The sequence below is a fragment of the Cyclopterus lumpus genome, chromosome 12, assembly GCF_009769545.1.
Source record: "Cyclopterus lumpus isolate fCycLum1 chromosome 12, fCycLum1.pri, whole genome shotgun sequence".
NCBI lineage: Eukaryota > Metazoa > Chordata > Actinopteri > Perciformes > Cyclopteridae > Cyclopterus > Cyclopterus lumpus.
In genome coordinates, this window is record NC_046977.1 from 17,772,476 (window position 1) to 17,793,599 (window position 21,124).

The 21,124-nt window shown below is 42.8% G+C and overlaps 1 protein-coding gene across 9 annotated transcripts in view; it reads right to left on the reverse strand.

Moving 5' to 3' along the window:
- Nucleotides 1–577: 577 nt before the first annotated feature.
- Nucleotides 578–21,124, reverse strand: part of LOC117740040 (transcription factor 4-like) — a 203,984-nt gene continuing 183,437 nt past the window's right edge. For 6 of the 9 annotated variants that reach the window (XM_034546168.1, XM_034546162.1, XM_034546165.1 and 3 more), the window contains 5 exons: nucleotides 14,201–14,339; nucleotides 10,169–10,322; nucleotides 8,559–8,788; nucleotides 7,783–7,921; nucleotides 578–4,993 (listed from right to left, as the gene is read on the reverse strand). In XM_034546168.1, coding sequence (XP_034402059.1) covers nucleotides 4,945–4,993; nucleotides 7,783–7,921; nucleotides 8,559–8,788; nucleotides 10,169–10,322; nucleotides 14,201–14,339 — 711 coding nt within the window. In that variant the 3' untranslated portion in view covers nucleotides 578–4,944. Of the gene's footprint in view, nucleotides 4,994–7,778; nucleotides 7,922–8,558; nucleotides 8,789–10,168; nucleotides 10,323–14,200; nucleotides 14,340–21,124 lie in introns of those variants that run through there. The other 3 variants (XM_034546170.1, XM_034546163.1, XM_034546169.1) reach the window with 1 other exon arrangement.

Sequence of the window (21,124 nt, forward strand, 5' to 3'; positions counted from 1 at the left end):
GGAGATGACTTGATTATACAACAAAGAGAAAATACGAAAATGAAGCATTGCAAAAAATAACAGTACGCAGAAAAATACACAGATTCAATCCTCGTGTTTAACGTGTAGGTCCAATTCAAAGCAGCTTCTCCTTTTGACAAAAAGCTCAATTTGTATGGCAAACAATAAAAATGACTGAACCTGCCTCGCACATGATCGGAAATCTTTTTGGGAAAATAGCTGATAAGATTGTTTGCTGCTTTTTTATATTAGAGACACTCCAATCTTTTACAACATGTTCATATATTAATCTTGAATCAGCTGCTGATGGTATTTCATTTAATCAACATGCACAATCCATCCTAAAGAGAATAAATGCACAGGAGTCAGAGCCGGCTCGAAGCCACCAGGTAGAATTGAATTTGCCAACACTCTTTGGGGACTGGCGTTCAATTTCTGCAGTTAAACATAAAATCATAGATTTTGTTAAACTACCATAAAAAGGTTTCTGACAAAAAATGTGTATTATTTTATAACCCTATTTGTCATACATTTTTGATTATCAAAATAATAAGAAATAAAGCAAAACCAGGTAGTATACTTTTGAGTTCTGATATCCTTTGTTTTTATTAATGAAATTTAAATGGAACAAGTATTTGCTTTTGTTTTTTTTTGTTCCTCCTTGTCAATCAAAATACATCTTTACATGTGACAATTAGGTGCCTGTCCGGCTCTGACGCGAGTGATTGTTGGTGTTCGCTAAGAGAATAAGTTGATTTGACTTCAGAGGGTCGACCAGAACCACACACAGTACTGAGCACCACGGACTGGAACTCTGTAACCGGACCAAGACCACCTCACTAGAAATATAAACAAGTTCATCATCACTGCCTGACACACCCCACAGCAAATGTTTTATGACTATTTACACTTTTCTCTGCAAAAAATACATTTAAAAATGGTAATGTCATGAGGCATGGAGAATTAAACCAATATCATTTATCTTTTATGATTTCTGATTCATCCCACAATCCCTCTAAAATGTTTCCCACAGATATAAACATAATGTTTGAAAAATAATACAAAATAATATTCTGAACCTTTGACCTCACTACATTTTCAATGTGACACATTTTTTCAACACACACTGAATTGTTTACGTTTTCATATTTGAACAAAACAACCGATACAACATATTTTCTAAAACACAAAATAACAACAGTCTACATGTAAAAATATAACTTTTACATACACAATTTCAAAATAATGGTAAAGTTTGCCATTTTGTTGCATACAATTTACAAACGTCTGTGTGTTGTTGCCTTGGATAGAAAGCAGTGAGTGGAGCTGATGGAACTGCGGTCCCGTTTTGTCCTGCGCAGGGTGCCGTACTATTCAGTGTGTGTGTTGTCATGGCATCAACCGACAACACAACAAAGTCCGCTGAAAATGTTGAACACTGAGGGGCCTCGCCAACTTCTGCCTGTTCAGTCCTTGAGAAAATAATTCCTCCCCAAGCAAACGCCCCCTTGCAACAGAAAATAAAAAAATAACAGAAAAGGGCACCCTCCTTATATATTGTATATACTTTTTTTGTACATTTATATATAGATTGATTCACTCAAATAGACTCTTTTCCAGTTTCCGTGCCTTCCTGTTGATTGGGTAGGATTTGAACAATGTCAAAATGACCATCGACAGAGAACAATGCTGTCAAACCGCGAATTGTGTGTTTTCTTTTTTTTTCTTTTTTTTACATTTTTTATAATATACATGTAAACCAGAACAGACAAAGAAAAAGTAATAAGAGAAAAGAGTCTTAAAAAAGCGAGAGAGAGAGAGAGAGAGAGAGAGAGAGAGAGAGAGAGAGAGAGAGAGAGAAAAAGAAAATCTGTTTTACAACATACGACCACACACTTTGTACTGAAGACTACATTGGCTTACGGACAAGCCGATCAAATATTGATAAAAAGCTGATAAGCTATAATACAAGAAGAGACGCATTGTTCATCATGGAAACAGGGCTGGGTCTTGGAACAAGAAGGGTTTAGGGGTTATGGAGAACTTGAGGGGGAGGAGAGGAACGGGGATGGGGGCTCATCTTGCTAAATCAAGCGTCTGTCTTATTGGCTCAAAGCCAGATCACGCCGTCTACTTACATATAAGCGTACAGTACATTAAATACAGTTTAGTTGTTGTTGTTTTTTATCCAAAAAATACTTTTTTTTTCTCCTTTTTAGCTTTTTTTAAATTCCCAGGTCTGGTAAAAAACCTAACTGCATAGAACCTAACGACTAAGAACAGGTTTCCCTAAGCTTGCATCCTATTAAAAGACCAGGTTAATGTCCTCCTCTGGCAACTCGAATGATATGAACTCTAAAAAGGCACATTGGTAGAAGTGTGAATGTTCAAATTGCATCTGTGGGACCGCTTAGGTGGGACACAAGTCTGGGAAGAGGGGCTTGGGTTCTGGTTTAGGGATCATAAGGCTAGGTACAGCAGAGAAAACAGAACTAGGACTGGGTATTAAACAAAGCCCTAGATTGAGGAAGGCTCCAAAAGGGGCGATGGTAAAAGGGGACTTTCAGATTGATCAGAAAACAAGATATTCCAATTACCTTCCCCTGTTGTTGAAGAGTAGACCGGGATGCATAGCTACGCAATAAACCCTAACGTTTCCTTCCTGACCTCTCTGGTCTGGATTAATCTATTCCAGGTCACAGTCATGACCTTTGCCACTGCCACAGTCCCGTTTTACCCTGATCCTACATCACTCCCAAGTCACTCTGGGTCAGTACGGATCTGGTCTCATTTGATTCAAATATGCCTATGTTTCTAATTGACATGTACATTGAGCATACCAAGGTAATCAGAATGTCTGAACCCTTGGTCAGACATGCCAGACTCATGGCAGCTAATGGTCTCAGCAACAGACACCTCAGCTACCATCAGCTTGTCTGTTATTTTGCAAGACAGCAAATGTCAATCAGAAAGTCCCCCTTGGTCTTTACTCGGGGCGGGGTCGTCCAGAGTTGAGGTTAGATGTTAAGGGTTTTTGATCTACCAGATACTAAACCAGGAAATGAGGGAGCCAAATGAATGCTTTGACTACTGCTGCTTGGCCCCCAGAAGAAAAGAATACACTCCTCGCCAAGATGATTCCTCCATTGCTTTCCCTGCAGCAGTGCCGTCATGTAGACCAATAGCTTCTTCCTGCTCTGCCTCTATCTCTAGCCTCTACTCCGAAAACTGTCATAGTTCTGGCCTCCGGGGACATCCGGACCACTCGATTCAAGTGATCGTAATTCAGGGAATGTGCTTAAACATGGAATAGAATTCACATCAGTGCTCCCTCCACCCTCTCAGCCAGCCACCCCGTGTGTGTCATCTGTCCGTCCTCCCATCAAGCCTTGGTTTACAGCAAAGGTTTAGAACTCCTGGGTGCTCCGACCTGTGGGCACGAATATCTGACAAAGGACTCCTGGTCGGGATCTTTGCCCGAGCTCTTTCTTTCTGTCGTCATGTTTGCATTTGCACAACAAAACCCACAACACTCTTGAATGAAGGTGTCAAGAAAAGTCTTTCCTTCTGGCTGCATTTAAAAGTACACTTTTTCATTACTGCATGATTTTTCCTTCATGTTTTTTTACGTCTGTAATTCTAGCTTCAATAACTGAAACACCTCGGTCCCTCTGGAGTCATTTACTGATTTACTGATTGATTGATTAACTGATTCAGTGATTGATGGAGTATTGTCTTCCTCCCAGTAGATACACATGGGCCAACCATCCATCTTTTTGTATTTGTGATCACACTAAAAATGTAGCAGTTCGTACAATTTTGCCACTTGCTAACAAAGTCAACGTGGCCATTGGCATAAAACACAAATAAAAATACACAAAGAGATTGAGATTTTTCTTCACACTGACAATCTACTGTAAGAGGGAATGCAAGGGGAAGAACAAGTTGCCCCCGTTGTTTCCTGTTGAGCCCCGTTTCTCTTGAGGCATGATAGTCAAAAAGCGTTTGCAAACTTAATTGGTTTGTTCAAATGACTCGGCACCGACTACCTTCTGACTTTCACATTTGTACTTTGATCTGTGGAAAGGCTTGTTAGGGGACGTATGAGTGGGCAGCTTGCTTTTAGCGATACTTCTTGGAACATTTCCTGTTTTTCTGTTCTTTTTTCGTTTGCTTTGCTTCTCCGTGTGTATCTTATCTGACTGGTTTGCATCCAAGAGGAGATCAGGCACAGCTTCATCCACAGTGTGGCGTTAGATTGCCATTCAGTCAGAGACGCGCTGAAGCTGCATTCAACGACAGCTGCGCAATCTTGCTTAAAAAAAACACACAAAGAAAACAACTCTTTAAAACACTTTGTGATATGTTTTGCTCCGTTCTGAACAACCCTCCACAACCCGTACCCTCCTCACTGCCCCGCGTCCTGTTGCACTTTTTTAACAAGTTTTTTTGTCATGTTTGTTTTTCTCATATATATATATATATATATATATATATATATATATATATATATATATATATATATAGAGAGAACCCCTTTGTTCTTTAAAACTGGGAATGATGATAAAACAAGAAGAAGAATTTCTTGGATGATGTGATTCCAAAGACTTGTCCATTGATGTAACTTTGTGTCAAAAGCTCCCACGGACCGCCACTTTGTAGCGGCCGTGTGACAGCGGCCGTTTAACGTCTCCACAAAGCAGCATCCAGTTAGTTCACTTTGGCCGGAGATGCACAGTGACGACAGCGACTGATGTAACTCTGCAGTTCGTGTTCTCAGAAGAAGAAGGAGACGAAGGTGAGGAGGAGGATAAGAGACAGACAAGATGAGAGAGAGAGAGAGAGAGAGAGAGAGAGAGACGATCTGATCGGTCAGGCCGAAGATCCAGAGATCGGAGGCGGGGTGGGGGGGCAATCGATTGCCGGGTTGTCATGGAAACGCTGTCAGAGGAAGTGGTCGCTCATCATCTTGATGAATTCTGGCACCTTGGACCTGGAGAGACAAAAATAAAACAAAAGAAGAGGGGTCGGTTAGAGGTCACAAGTACTCGCACCAAAAACACACATAGAAAAAAAGCAGTTCGCTGTGACTGTGACGGCCGGTTCCCGCTGGACACCATGGGTCCCATGGCATTCGGCTATTTATAATATATATAGTGGAGGGATTTTGACATCCTCTGGCGACCATGAATATTCACAGCAAATCCCATTAGAGTCTGGTTGGTAATACTTAAAGGGACAGTGTGTAGGATTTGGCGGTTCGCCCTGCTCAGATTATGATAGTAACACTACTTTAGGAGCCAGTGTTTGGTTTGCCCGTTCAGTAGGAACATGGCGCTGCAACATGGCGGTGCAACATGGCAGTGCAACAGGACGGTGCAACATGGCGGTGCAACATGGCGGTGCAACATGGCGGTCCAACATGGCGGTGCAACATGGCAGTGCAACAGGATGGTGCAACATGGCAGTGCAACAGGACGGTGCAACATGGCGCTGCAACATGGCGGTGCAACATGGCAGTGCAACAGAACGGTGCAACAGGACGGTGCAGCATGGCAGTGCAACATGGCGGTGCAACATGTCAGTGCAACAGGACGGTGCAACTTGGCAGTGCAACAGGACGGTGCAACATGGCGGTGCAACATGGCAGTGCAACAGGACGGTGCAACATGGCAGTGCAACAGGACGGTGCAACATGGCGGTGCAACAGGACGGTGCAGCATGGCGGTGCAACATGGCGGTGCAACATGTCAGTGCAACAGGACGGTGCAACATGGCGCTGCAACATGGCGGTGCAACATGGCAGTGCAACAGGACGGTGCAACATGGCGGTGCAACATGGCGGTGCAACAGGACGGTTCAACATGGCGGTGCAACAGGACGGTGCAACATGGCGCTGCAACAGGACGGTGCAACATGGCGGTGCAACAGGACGGTGCAACATGGCGGTGCAACATGGCGGTGCAACAGGACGGTGCAACATGGCGCTGCAACAGGACGGTGCAACATGGCGGTGCAACAGGACGGTGCAACATGGTGGTGCAACAGGACGGTGCAGCATGGCGGTGCAACATGGCGGTGCAGCATGGCGGTGCAACATGGCGGTGCAACATGTCAGTGCAACAGGACGGTGCAACTTGGCAGTGCAACGGGACGGTGCAACATGGCGCTGCAACATGGCGGTGCAACATGGCAGTGCAACAGGACGGTGCAACATGGCGGTGCAACAGGACGGTTCAACATGGCGGTGCAACATGGCGCTGCAACAGGACGGTGCAACATGGAGGTGCAACATGGCGGTGCAACAGGACGGTGCAACATGGCAGTGCAACAGGACGGTTCAACATGGCGCTGCAACAGGACGGTGCAACATGGAGGTGCAACATGGCGGTGCAACAGGACGGTGCAACATGGCGCTGCAACAGGACGGTGCAACATGGCGGTGCAACATGGCGCTGCAACATGGCGGTGCAACATGGCGGTGCAACAGGACGGTGCAACATGGCGCTGCAACAGGACGGTGCAACATGGCGCTGCAACATGGAGGTGCAACATGGCGGTGCAACAGGACGGTTCAACATGGCGCTGCAACAGGACGGTGCAACATGGAGGTGCAACATGGCGGTGCAACAGGACGGTGCAACATGGCGCTGCAACAGGACGGTGCAACATGGCGCTGCAACAGGACGGTGCAACAGGATGGTGCAACATGGCGGGGGGTTTAATTTTTGTGACCCAGCTGTGAGGGGCTTGGTCTTAACTCTTCATAATAATGTACATTTTTAAGAAGCAAAGTGGCTTCAAAATATTTTTTTACCCAGATAAATCTGTATGTATTTAATAATTGGTGATACAATGCCGCAAAAAAACAACCCATTGTCTCATGAAGAAAAGCCATTACTTAATTTCCTTCACTGTAAAGCTTCTGCAGATAAGAAACTGACTGCCTTTGGTCCCTCCTGCTCCTTATCAAGGACCTTTGGTACGTCAGGACTACAGAACATCGGGGAACAAGCTCAATGAAACCGTTGACCTGCTCAAAACATGCAAACGCAGGTACAACGTGAATGTTTCAAACGTTGCAGAACAAAGAACAGCGACACACACACACACACACACACACACACACACACACACACACACACACTCACTCACTGACAATCTGTTGTTACAATGAGACCAGACAAGACAGATCTGATTTGATTAACATGGAATAACCTCAATGGCTTTTGGTCTACATGTTGTCTGTGTCAATGTTACCCTTTGTTTTCTCCCCTGAATCAGAGTGACAGCAAAAATAATAACGAATATATTTGTATCAGTACATTTCTGAAATGGTTACCAATGAGAAGACTAATTTAAACTGGCGTATAAACTTACACTTTTACTTAAACATTCACATCTGTTTGATTGAAGGAATCGTCTTTTTATACTTTTATTTTCAAATAGACACCAAATAGGAATCTTTGTTTCCTTTACCAACATTTTCCTGACCACCTTAGTGCCTCTATAGCCAATCAAAATGATTCATTTATATTTTGGTTTGGTGCTATAAATAGATATAACACATCTTTAAAGACATGTTTTTGTTACTCTAATTCTGTTCAGCAGGAAATTACACAGACATCATGACAAATGAAAACTTTGCCACGGTTAAGTTTAAATGTCATGGCGGGGGATTTACAAGCGGATTGCTTGAACTTTCTAGACTACTAAGATACAACCACAGATTAGTGTATAAGCGAACTCTTCTGAACATTACGGGGGGAAGAGATGTTTTACATTTGTCCCAGGGGGTTCGACACATCGCCCATGGCGTGGTGCGCGGCGGCCAGTGAGAGGGGACCCCCGTCCGATGACACGGAGACCTTCTCCTCCTCGCGCCGCTTCAGACAGGCCGCCTTGGGGTTCAGGTTCCGCTCTGGACCGAGAGAGAGGGAGAGAGAGAGAGAGAGAGAGAGAGAAAGGAGAGATTGATATCATTTCTGGTGTGTGTTTTTCAGGGAGCTCTTTCTTCGTGCTGGGTCACTACACAAGTAGTTAGACTAAAGCCAATAAAAGCCCAAAACTCCAGCCAGGTTGAACAGTCAACAGGTGCCACTGCTGCCCTCTCCTGGAGCTCTTGTAACACTACATATGCAGTCAATCTATATTTAACCTCATGAACCTGGATTTCCATCTTAAATTCCCCTCAAAGTAACCTAAGATTTTAAATAAAGGGACATTACTTTAGAAAGTGTATGTAGATTTTAGAATATACAACTATTACCAGTCTTTAAGATCCCAAATGCCACTACAGCTACAGTTGCTTATTGCATACAAAATAGAACAGCAACAACTCTCACATTTTACCACGTTCTTATGACCGAGTCAACAAGGTTCAGGATCAGTGGGCTTTTCCATTGTTCCATTCTTTCGCTGGATCTCGATCATATAATGTGTGTGTATTGAATATAAATATATATATAATTAATGCATTACTTTTACAACAGTGTCAGTTGAACAACAAGCTGCAGGATGTTATTTGTTTGTGTTTTTTTCCATCACATTAAACCGACCTCGGACTTGCTGCTCCAGACTGAGGATGACGGCCACGGCCTGGTGCAGGATCAGTAACTTGGTCTGAGGTTTGTCGCTCTTCAGGTGCAGCTGCACCATCTTGCCGAGCTCCTTGAACGCCTCGTTGATGTCTCGGACCCGAAGACGCTCCCGCGCGTTGTTCGCCATCCGCCGTTCCCTCTCTCTCTCCATCTTCTGCTCCGGAGACAGGTCCTCGTCGTCGTTGTTGCTACGGTGATCAATGAGAGGGGATACTCTTGATAATTATAATTATAATATTATTTTTTGTGCAGAATTTACAAGCATTTAATCCTATTATCTTAATCCTGTCTGGGGCAATGACTTCATTTCAATTGAGAAGAGCGGCTTCTCCTTTCTTTGTTTTTCTTGTGAAATTGGACTTTTGCCTGAAAAAGGAAGTCATTGATTTTGTACTAATCTGATATTCAGAAACATGCGAACATTAACATCTATATGTTGATGTTTCTGCGTGTTTGCAAACCAATATGTTAAAAGCCAGACTAGAAAAAGCTCATCAAATAGACTGCTGTAGGTAGCCAGTGGTGTGCCCTTTTAAGTGCCGAATTGTGTGTTTTCTTCCCCAAATTGGCACCGTTAACATGCAAATGTGGGCGGGCCACGTTAATGTCAACAAGGTATGCTGGATCACATGACGGTACGTTTCCAAACCCAGCATGGGCAACATTTTTCTTTTCTTTATCATCAAACTATTTGCATCATCATCATGACCCCCATCATGATGTACAATCTTTGAGTTTGGGATCCAGATGTTTTGGATGTTCCTCCCTCAATGGAGGTGTGAAGGCTGCTCAGCTGCTTCCACGATGGGAAATAAACACTGTGACCAATGCTGATCATACTTCAAATGTCATGAGTGGGTTTCATACCTGCCTTTACAATATGTCTAAAAAAACATTTTCTGTAGGCCTATTGTTTCTGCTTGGTTTTGTGTGGTGGTTTAGCAGAAGGACGACATTGGCCCTCTCCAAGTTTTCAATGTTTCCGTTGGTGTTTTATTCCCCAGCTCTGGATGTGAGGCAGCACTTCTTTGGGAATATTGACTGTGGGCTCTACTCTGTTGTGTGAGAAACAGTTCAAACACGGCTCAAGACCAAGAAGAGGCTGACCGGGAACTGCATGTCCAGCAGAAACCTCTCTTTGTACCGACATTTACAGTTTCCTTTACTCAAACAACCTCAAACCAATGTGTACATGTTTGAACAAATAAAAGAGAGATGCCTGGTGGACATTACGCAGACAAGAAGTCTCTGTATTAATTGATGCATTTAGCTGCTTCTCATCACACTTGGTCACTTCATCAAAGTCCAGAGGCTGGTTCTCAAAACACCCACAGCTGACAGTCCTTCCTTGTGTCTCTCTGCAAAAGAACTACGACATACTGTTTATATTTTCTTTGCCTTAAAACAGCAACAATTGGTCTTCTGGAGAGCTTTGTCTATAGAGGACCTTTTGAACTGAAGGTCTCCGAGCGCGTGGGGGTGTTTTGGGTTCAATGAAGGTGCCGGCCTAGCTGACGGGGTTTGATGGAAGCGAACGTCTTGTGAGGTGCCTGAACCTAGATCTTCACCTGTCAATTGATTTAAGGTCCTTGCTGTCACCGTCGTCCTTCTTGTTGTCCAGGGACTTTGGGTCCTGCAGGAGGTTTTCGTCCCCCTCGTCCTCCGACTTGATCTCCGAGCTGATGGAGGAGGCGCTCTGGCCCTGAAGGCCTCCAGACAGCGCTGCAGGAGAAAGGAGAGGAGGGGTTAGAGTGGGAACATAGATCAATGCAATATACCACTACTTGTTAGGAGGAGTTCGACAAGCTCTGCAACGTTCCCAACAAGTGGACTTCACCACTTCATATAAAATGTACTTATATTTGACGTGATTGCTGTCATAGTAATTGTCCTAAAAAAAGTCTTTGTGAAGGTTTCAGCTGTTTCAACTGGAGTGAAAGATCCACAACCATCTTGCAAAGCAACAGCATTGGTCATTGCCTTAAAAATAAGCAACTTTTTATGTTTTCCTGCGAAGCGACCAAGAACAATGACTCTGCTTTCCGAAGCATCACAGGTGGGAGGAAGCCCAGGAGGCTGGGGCTGGATGAGGCAACAGAGTGAGGAGGGATATGAAGGCTGGAATCGGTAGAAACAACCAGAACTAATCTAAAAATGGTGATATTTCATCAAAATCACTTTATTTTGTAGGTCTCAGTTAAACTGTTAAACAGATGGGAAGCCGTGGCTGAGAGTCAACTCTGAACAGCTTTGGCTGAACTAAAGCTGCTGAACACACAAGAGAGGCTGTAACTAGAGATTGTACAAATGTAAATATGTATAGCATGTGGAACCCTTTTTCACAATATTGGTAACAGACAAAAATATTGGATAGATTACATTTTTTGGAAAAATATTTTTTTTCATTTTCTTTGATTTCTAGCATAATAACTATGTTCTACTGCAAAAAATGTTACGGTTCTCCCAACTTCTAACTATGATTTTGCTGTTTCAACAGCGGTGCAGGCCTCTATCGAAATATAGAATATATTGTAGAATGTGAAAGGAGCAAAAAACAAACAAAACACACACACACACACACACACACGTTGAAACTGGCACAGTAACAGCAACACAAATGAACATCAACATTATTGGATTGGTGAGATGATGTGTGAGCATTTTTGTTGCGTTCATGCCACAACGTAGAACCCGTAGTTATGAGCATCGTTGGAGTCGGCATATCGATCATTTCTGACAGCAGCATCCCCCCACTCGCCATTAGAATCCCATCAGTGTCAACAACACAGTGGGACAGCGCTGCACATCCTCCATCCCCGTCAGCGGCATCTCAATACGAGCCAACCTCCCCACGAACACGTTCATTCAGAAGGAGCGACGCGCTACGTTTGTATCTGTGTCCCCAATACGTGGTCCATGCCGACTACTCATTATTCATAGTTTCTGTCATATTCATTGAATGTGTTGTAACTCTGTAACGCTGTTCATCTGTAAACATGACATCTATTACTTATGTCCATCCAGGGAGAGGGATCCTCCTCTGTTGCTCTCCTGAAGGTTTCTTCACTTTTTTCCCTGTGAAAGGGTTTTTTAATAATTTTTGGGGAGTTTTTCCTGATTCGATGTGAGGTCCTGGGACAGGGATGTCGTATGTGTACAGATTGTAAAGCCCTCTGAGGCAAATTTATAATTTGTGATTTTGGGTTATACAAAATAAACTGAATTGAATTGAATCACTACAAACGCAACTCATTTAAAACACAGCATAATTATTTAGATGAAATGGCTAATTTAGGCAAGCTGTGGTTAAAAAATAAATAAATAAATACAACATGTAAGTTGTTGCAGCATCGGTCTCATTCACAAGGCGACCTCCAGGACGGCGGCATTGGGAGAGCCTCTGTGACCTCCATGCTTCGCTCTCCTCGGCTGAACACAGCAGTCTTTATTTGACGTCTGTATGGATCTGTCGCTGGGACACTGCCAACTTCTCAGTCAACGGAAAACACTCTTCTCTGTTCCCACTCACACACACACACACACACACACGCGACCAACGATCGGCCATTTTGAATCTCCGTCTGCCTGACTGGAGGCATTTTGTCTGCAGCTTTGAGTGACGGCCTGTGTTTTGTTTGTGTGCCAGCGTCTCTTTCCACACAATAACTGTGTGTTTGTGCACAAATAGCTGCATAAAAAGTCTTTAAACTGTGAAAAGTTTCTCAGTGCCTCCAGTGTCTGACTGAACCCAGACAGACACTGGAGGAGACCTGATGTGTGTGTGTGTGTGTGTGTGTGTGTGTGTGTGTGTGTGTGTGTGTGTGTGCATATACTAACTCTAGGCAGATTTGAATTCTGACGTTTATTTTGCTCTGTAAAAGTGACAAAATGTAGTTAACCCAAAGATACAGACTAAATTGGCTTGTTTTGAATGTGCTGTTAATGTACTGGCGTCCCACAATGCATTGCATTTTTTTTTTTAGAAGTCACCTATCAAGATTTAATATAAAATAAAAATATGATCAAAGTGTGATGATAGTTGTTTGGTCACTGTCAATCAAATCCGATCAAACCACACCAACACGATCACAGATTAGTTTGAGTTTTTGACTGTTGAACTCAACAGATATCACCTAAAGATGCGTCTTTGAAGCGAAAAAAAAAGCAAAAGAAGTAAAGCTATATTAAATCTACATAATATGGCTTCCCCTAAAAGTGGCACAATGTCGCATCAAGTCCTCCAAACGTTGTAGTACATTGATCACTGAAAAGAAGAAGAAAAAAAAGCACCGAACACGAATCCAATCACGATCAGCTGCCGACGCTTTGTGATCGGTACATTTTGGGCGAACTGACACTTTAAATGAAGTCGGTAATATAGTAATTCTACTAATCACTAGAGGAAATAAAATAGAATAAATCAACCGACCTGCTAAGTTTGAAAGAGAGTGTGAAATATATTAAATGTAATATAAACATAATATCCTATGAATAAAATATAACTGTTCACTGTTTTATTATTATTTTGAAAGGGAGATTGGTAGAGGGCGAAACCACAGCTCTGCTACCATTTTAATGCTCTCTATTTACAGCCTCTGTACACACACTCAACTGTGTGTGTGTGAACGGATGTAGGAGTAAGGAACAACTTCAGCCTGTGTGTGTGTGTGTGTGAGTGTGTGTGTGTGTGTGTGTCTGTGTGTGTGTGTTCTCTCTCTCTCACCTCATTACACACACTTGGCTCCGGCTGCCGCTCGCTAAACTTTCCCTGCCAGCAGACTCATTTTCAGCCTTTAAAAAACGAGCTTAGGGCTAATTTGCTCCGCAGCGCACTCATATACACTTCTCCTCCTCGAAATTTATATCATATATATATATATATTTATTTAAACCCCTCGTTAGGTTTTTCTTTTTTTTCACAGTTGGGGTGATGAAGTGGAGACTCGCCAGCTGAGACCGACTCCACGAATTAACTTTCTTATCCTCGTTCTCGGACAGTGTCCTTAACTTTCTCTTCTTTCTGGTCATTTTATTCTTTCTCTCTATTTTTTATTTTTAGCATTTGTTTCTCTTTCATCATCTTTGCTTTGTATCATTCTCTCCGTTTGTCTTCCCTCTTTTACATTTCTTTCACTCTTTCTTCTACATTTTCTTTTTCCTCTCCCTTTCAGGTTCCTCTTCATCTCCTTTTTTTACTTCCTCTTCATCAGTTGTCACCTCATAACCATTATCAATGTTATACTATTATGTGGGGTTGGAAATATTGTGTGTTTGTGTGTGCGTGTGCCTAAGTGCATGATGGGATACCAGCAGGTGTGCTTACATGGGAGCAAACGCATGCAACAAAAACAACAGATGCTGATTCAGCGACTGTTTGTTTGTTTGCCTCCACGATCATCGTTCACTCGCTCACAAATGACGGACACATGAATGTCGTTACTTCCCCCTCGCCCCCCTGTGATCCGTATGCGCTGGAGACATAGAAGAGTCATGTGACCCATAACGAACGCATAACTAACAGATGTCTGTGTGAAGAAGTAACAAACAAAGAAGGAGAACAACGTCCCACTCTCGTTTAAGAAGCAGGGGGCGGGTCTTACCACGGTACTGGTCGGGCTGGTTGAGGTCCGGCGACGTGGCCGACTGGACTGGCAGCTGAGGCCCCGGCCCTTGACCCGCCATCGAGTGTCCGCCGCGCAGAGCGCCCACGCCGCTACCGTCGTCTCTGTGAGAACCCGCCTGGAAAAAAGAGAGAGGAGAGATGATTAGGGTTTTTATTCTTATTTATTATTTAAACAAGCTCGGATTCTAACTCCGGAAGTGTGAGCCTCTTCCGGGTTGTGTTTAGTGACAATATTGTTTATGGCAGTTTTCAAAAAGGTAATATATATATATATATATATATATATATATATATATATATATATATATATATATATATATATATATATATATATATATACCCGTTCACTGGTGCTTTCCTAAAACAGCTGGTGGCTGCAGTTTTTTACTAAACGTTGGTTCGGGACTATTTTCAGCAGCGTATTAATACACATTTGGTGCTCCAGTGATTATTCCAAATGCAGTTCAAAGTGCTTCACAAAGGATGGATGAAACAAACCTGGAGAGAAGATGAAGAGATGAATGCACTCCACATGAGGGTTTGTTTTGACTTGTGTACCCTCGGTAAAGGCATGTTGTTTCAACAATTATTTCCAAAATCCCATGAAGTCCTATAACTCCTTAAAATATATAAATTATGTATTATTCATCGAGCTTGGTTTTACATGTTGTCCCGTTTCACTGTTATTGTATAAATCCTAATGTGAGAACACCAGAGGAGGGGAAGACAAATCTCACTCTTCAGTGCTGCAAAAACAATTAGCAAATTAGACGGTCATAAAAACCAACAGCGGAAAATCGAACAAACTCTGGAATAGTCCACATAAAGTTCTTTCTTTCTCCTCCAGATGTTGTAGTTCTGTAATTGGCCTGCGGATGGCAGCCTCTGCCTTTCTAAGACACAAATCTCTATCTGAGACTAACTTTCTCTCTCTCACACACACACACACACACACACACACACACACACACACACACACACGCACACACACACACACACACACACCATTCTGTTTTTTCTCTCCGTTGTTTTAGTACAGTAAAACTCAGGTGGGCAAACTGTGCTTTTCTCCTTCAGACTGCCTGTATGTGTGTGTGTGTGTGTATGTGTGTGTGTGTGTGTGTGTGTGTGTGTGTGCGTGTGTGTGTGTCTCAGTCCAGGTTCATATCTGCATGTCTGACATGTATATTTACACTTTTAGTACTTTCCCCCCCTTCTTTTTGGTTCTCCAGTGCGTCTTCTTGTGTGTTGTGTGTGTTATCATGGAAATACTGTAGGGCTCTGTGTGTGTGTGTGTGTGCTTGGCTGAATCCTATCCATCTGTCTGCCACACGCATGCACATGCACACACACACATACACCCGTGTGTACACACAACGGCACAACAACTGACAATTATCTTAATGCCCATATGTTTAATTGTGGGATTTCTAATTCCCAGAGCACCCAGCAGCTTCCAGCGGGGACTCACTGTTTTGGCACAAAATGGGCTCTCTTCTTGTGTGTGTGTGTGTGTGTGTGTGTGTGTGTGCGTGTGTGTGTGTGAGATACTAGCTTTCTCGTGGCGTCCTGCGGTTCAGAATGGTCTCCCTCTCTCTCTCACCCTCCTTTTCCTGGGCTTTTTGCTTTGAACATGTCAGCAGGACAGTGGCCGGATATGAATATTGATATGTTTCCGTATAAGCTGGTACATAAATGTTTATGTTAATAAAGCTTTTGAACAGGAGTAAGCCGAATGGCAGTGGAGGGTTTAATGGTGTGGTAATCAGTCTGGTTATTTCCAGTTCCTTGACAGCGGTGCCCTTTTACACGCGCTATGTGGACGGGACCCTCTTTCGCCGCGTCATCACTATTCACATCCATAAAACCAATGTGTTTATGATGAACGTGTTTTACAAGAGCACACACCTCTCTGTGGATCTCGCCTTCAACTTTAAAATGTAGGCCACAAAACGTTGCATGACGTCACCGGAGTCAATGAGGAATCAAGTTCAATGATGGTGATCTCGATATTGACAGAAATCCTCGCGATTATGATTTTTTCCTGTAGTGGGGCGACCCTACCAGCTGGCTGACAGCGAGGTCTTACCCACCGCATGGCAACTCCCCTCTCGCTCAATGCAAATATCACAAAATGTCAACTCGCTTGTTTGCATTCGTGTGTATTCTCTCTGTGTGTGTGTGTGTGTTTCCAACTCAGCGTCTATCCGTCCATACATCTGTTTGCTCCCTTATTTATTATTTGCCTCTTGTCTTTCTTTCCGTCTTTTCGTTTCCGTTCTCTGCCTTTCATCAGTGGCCCGATTCCCAAATGTGAAATGGCAGCAGCGAGGGAGACGGAGAGGGTGGCGTACATTTTTAATGGGGGGGCTTTTATATTTTTAACGAGCCTTCCCTCTTTCTTCCTTCACTCAGTGCAATGAGGAGGGAGGACGGGGAGACAGACGGAAGGGAAAAATATAAATAAATTACACCGCGGCCACGCCCACTCACCCCGCCCCTCAGGTTCAAGACATCCGACTGGATGGCAGATAAATTAATAAGATAAGATCTACCTTGGAGGTAGATCTTATCTTAACGTGTTAATGTTTTGTTTTGGTCTGTTGGGACTTTTGTTGCATTCAAGGACACTTGGCCATCGGCGATTTGATTGTTGACTGCTGAAAAGTCATGAGACTTTGTGTCTGAAAGATAAACCCCGGACAACAAATGAGACGCACATGTTGCTGTCAAAAGTATGATGTAAATATTGTATTCTTGAAAAAAAGTTGATGTTTAGCAGTCAACTCTCAAAGCACAGATGTCGGAGTGTTTTCAAGGCAATGCTAACAACTGTATTACCACAACAACATAACAAATGGAGAAAATAAACCTTTTCCTTGTTGGTGCGTTCAAGGACCCTCTAAAGTCAGTTGTTTGCTGAACACCAAACCAAAGTCACAATTTTGTACGCAACATCTTGTGAAGAGCCGGCCCTACAGGAATAGGAGGTATAAGTGAATGCTGGTATATATTAATAAAAAAAATAAAAATAAAATGTAGAACTTTTAATATTTGTTAGAAACAGCACTTTAATGCTATTTTAATCTTTTTTTAAACACGCCAACATCAGCATGCAGCCTATTAGAGAAGAGCAACTTTCTGAAAACGTGATAACGGTAACAATAGTAGCCTCAAAAATAAATTGTATCCTGTCAATTTTTTTTAAAAAGCCCTCTGGATTCCAGGGAGGAACAAGAAGAAAAGAAGGAGGAAAAACGTAAAAAAGACAAAAGGTAACATGATGAATGAGGAGTTTATCTGTTGCATAGTTACTGTTGGGGGGGGGGGGTGGTGGTAAAGACTGCTCAGGTGTTTGAGGAATAACCTCCGACATCCTTCTGATTCCTTGGAGTTGTTTGCGCAGCTTAATCTCAGAGGCGGAAGCTAATGCTACGAGACGGGGAATATCCACTATTCATATATTTAACTGTTGCCGGTCCCTGAAAACTTTTCTACGCGGCTTCTGTCACCGTCACCATCTCCATTCTTCGTACATTATATATTCTTCTTCTCTACATAAACATGTCATTCCAACAAAGCAGATTGGAATTAAGAAGAGCCGGAGCAAAAGATGGAGGAGGAGGTGCTGAGTAGCTGTCATCTGCAATGCTGTTGATCAGTGGGAAGTGTGTTCATTTAAAATGTGTGTGTGTGTGTGTGTGTGTGTGTGTGTGTGCTGATTACACAGGAAGAAGAAGAAGAAAAAGAAGAAGAAGAAGAAGAAGAAGAAGAAGAAGAAGAAGAAGAAGAAGGAATTTCTGGGTCAAGAGCTCTCTCTCTCTCTCTCTCCACCCCCCCCTCTAACCCATCCGTGTGTATGTTTTCGAAGGAGAGAGAGAGAGAGAGAGAAACACAAACACACGCAGACAGGTTTGTCATGCAGTTGTAAACAGTCGGGACGAGTCGCTCTCTGCTGCTGCAGTAACACGTCCGAGGGAGGAATAAACTCCTTTGATTTACCCACTCCGTAAATTGTAATATTTCTCCCCATACTAGACGGATTTTCTGCAATTTCCTTTTGTCGTTTTCAATTACTGTTGCAGTCTGGAGAAATAAACAACAACAAAACACACACACACACACACACACACATACACACACACACCTCTGCAGAGGAGGAGGACATACAGTATAAAACAGGAAGGCTTCATCCCCCAGGGGGAGGGGGAATGTGATCAGGACATTTTCTTTCTGGAAATATGACCGTTATAGATCGCGATATTTCCTATGGGCATTCTGGAAAGTGGTGCCAGAGGGGAAGGTCAGGGGTTTGGTCAAATCAGCAGGGATCTTCCTCTGGGGAGCCGGCACTATCAACACTATATGAATATCTAACCCATGTTCTGTTGTTGAGCAAAGTCGTTCTGCTGGATACTGTGAGCGCCATGCATTTCTGTAGATGTGACATGATGTACACTGGAGATTTGAACAGTAAACAAACTGGACTGGGGTCTACGTTGGTCTCCCACACACACACAAACACACACACACACGCACGCACACACACGCACACACACACACACACACACACACACACACACACACAGTGGAACATTCTTAAACTGAACAGTCTCTCCTCTGTGCAAACTGAGCACTTGACAGAAAGCACCTGCTGTAGCGATGGCTCATGCACACACACACGCACGCACACACCCGCACACACACACGCACGCACACACCCGCACACACACACGCATGCACACACGCACACGCACACACGCACACACACACACACACACACACACACACACACAGAGCCCAGTGTTGAGAACTTCCATGGGAGGAAAAGTACAGCAACCTTTTCCAGTGCCGTTATAATTGTGTATTTTCTGTGTAAGAAGTAGAGGACGAAATAACTACGTTCTTTGTGGAAAACGTCCTTATGAGGTGAAAGAATTTAATCTTTTGCCATGTGGCCTTTGTGTTTTGATACATGTGAGAAATTTAAAATATTAATGTATAGAATACAATATTGTAAATCAAGATGTATGATTAAAAGCAAATTTGTATTCATATTTTTCTATATCTTTAAAAAAAGAAAAAGATTATTATAACATTTTATTTTTTACAGTTTGTTTGTCATATTTATATATTTAAATATATTTAATAGTTTAAAAAATACAGTAGCTCATTAATTTCTCTTCATGTTACATCTATTTTATACATTCGTATGTATTTAGTATTCATTTATTTATTTGTTCCTCGATACATTTTCGGCGCTCGACCTGAGACTCATGAACCATGTTGTATCAGCCAATCATCAAGGTGCTTTTAAGTGTATTCATCTGATCATCATCATAGGCCAATAATCATATCCCCGGTTCCTCTTGAATATTCGTAACACAAGGCGGACTGCACTGAAACAACATTACCAGACTATATTAACTAAGCTGGCTGTTTCTCGTCCTTTCAGGTAGACGTGAGAAACACAACAGCCCCAGTTGTATCAAATGAGAGGTAACATTATATTTTTTATCTCATAAGCTTTATCTGAAGGCGACATTTGTGTCTGTTTACTCCACAATGATCACCAGGTGAAGGTCAGGGTTTACACATCTTTTAGTTTAGCATTATATCAGCAGCACGGCCATCTAATGAGGAAAGACCAAACTTAGCACGCTTCACGTTGTGTAACTAATGAATTAAACTGTTTGAGGAACTGTAAAGCAACGCGTCATTTGAGCCCGCCCTTTGTTCCCCACGTGTTGAGGACCCGCACTTTAAAAAAAGGACATTTATGTTCTCGAGTAGGGAAACCAGCCATGTAACCGAGGCTTATGTTTGAAAAATCCCAATGAGGCTCCCTCATGTGGCTCGAAAGTGTACTGCAGATACAAATGTTAACTGAAGTTCTGCTCATTTCTTTGGCGACCCTAATAGAAGTATTTGGGAATGACTGTCCTAGTCCAGGGTTTCCAGAACTTTTATAATTTAAGGGAATTTGAGGTCCAACCTTTCACATAAAAAAAAGAAGAAGAAATGTCTGTAATGACCAAAACAAAATGATCATTCCATATGTAATGCATTCAGGGTCATACTTCCTCACTATCCACTTTGGAGCTTTTACTCTGGCAGGGTTGCCTCTCTCCACTTTGTAGCCAACAGCGCAGGCTGTTATAATCCGGCTTTGCGCCGTATTTCGTAGGTATCCCGCAGAATGACTTGGTATGTTATAAAAGTTTGCAAAAGCACAGGAGGCCGCTGTTTTGATCCCGGTGTGAAACGAGAAGTCAACGTTGATTTATTAGTCTCGTAACTACTTCACAGTTCATCATGTGTTGTTAGCTTTCCAAGGGGAAACATGAAAAAGGGACTTTTTTGTGACATCTGATCTGAGGATACGTTGAACAGTTGCGGAACGCATTGGCTGACTTGCGCAGCGATATTCTCATATAACTGGTCATTGATATCATACATTTTAATTTTACGTTTTTTTATTCATGTAAACATCTTGAGGACATTAAGATAAAAACACAACTACGGTGGTAAGTTTCCCAAAATGTAAATTTCCCATTATATCCAACCATTTGGGACCTCTGCCATCCACCAGATGGCGCTCTGAGCCCCACCAGGGAAAAATCACAAATGTTTGTGGACATTGGCTGCCCACTTGTTTTTGTCCATATAGTTACAGAACAATTTTAGAAAGATGTCATAAAAGATGCATTGTTTTTTATTTTTCATTGTGCTGAAGATAAATGGAGTGACGGTAGATTTCCATCAGCTTAGAGGAGTACATTTGGTGACTGAGAGGAGATGCAGAGCATTAAAAGGCATTAGTGTGTTCTCCAGCAGAGTGATGCAGATTACCACCCATTTCACTGACTGTAACACTGCCTAATGGGGGCAGAGAGGGGCA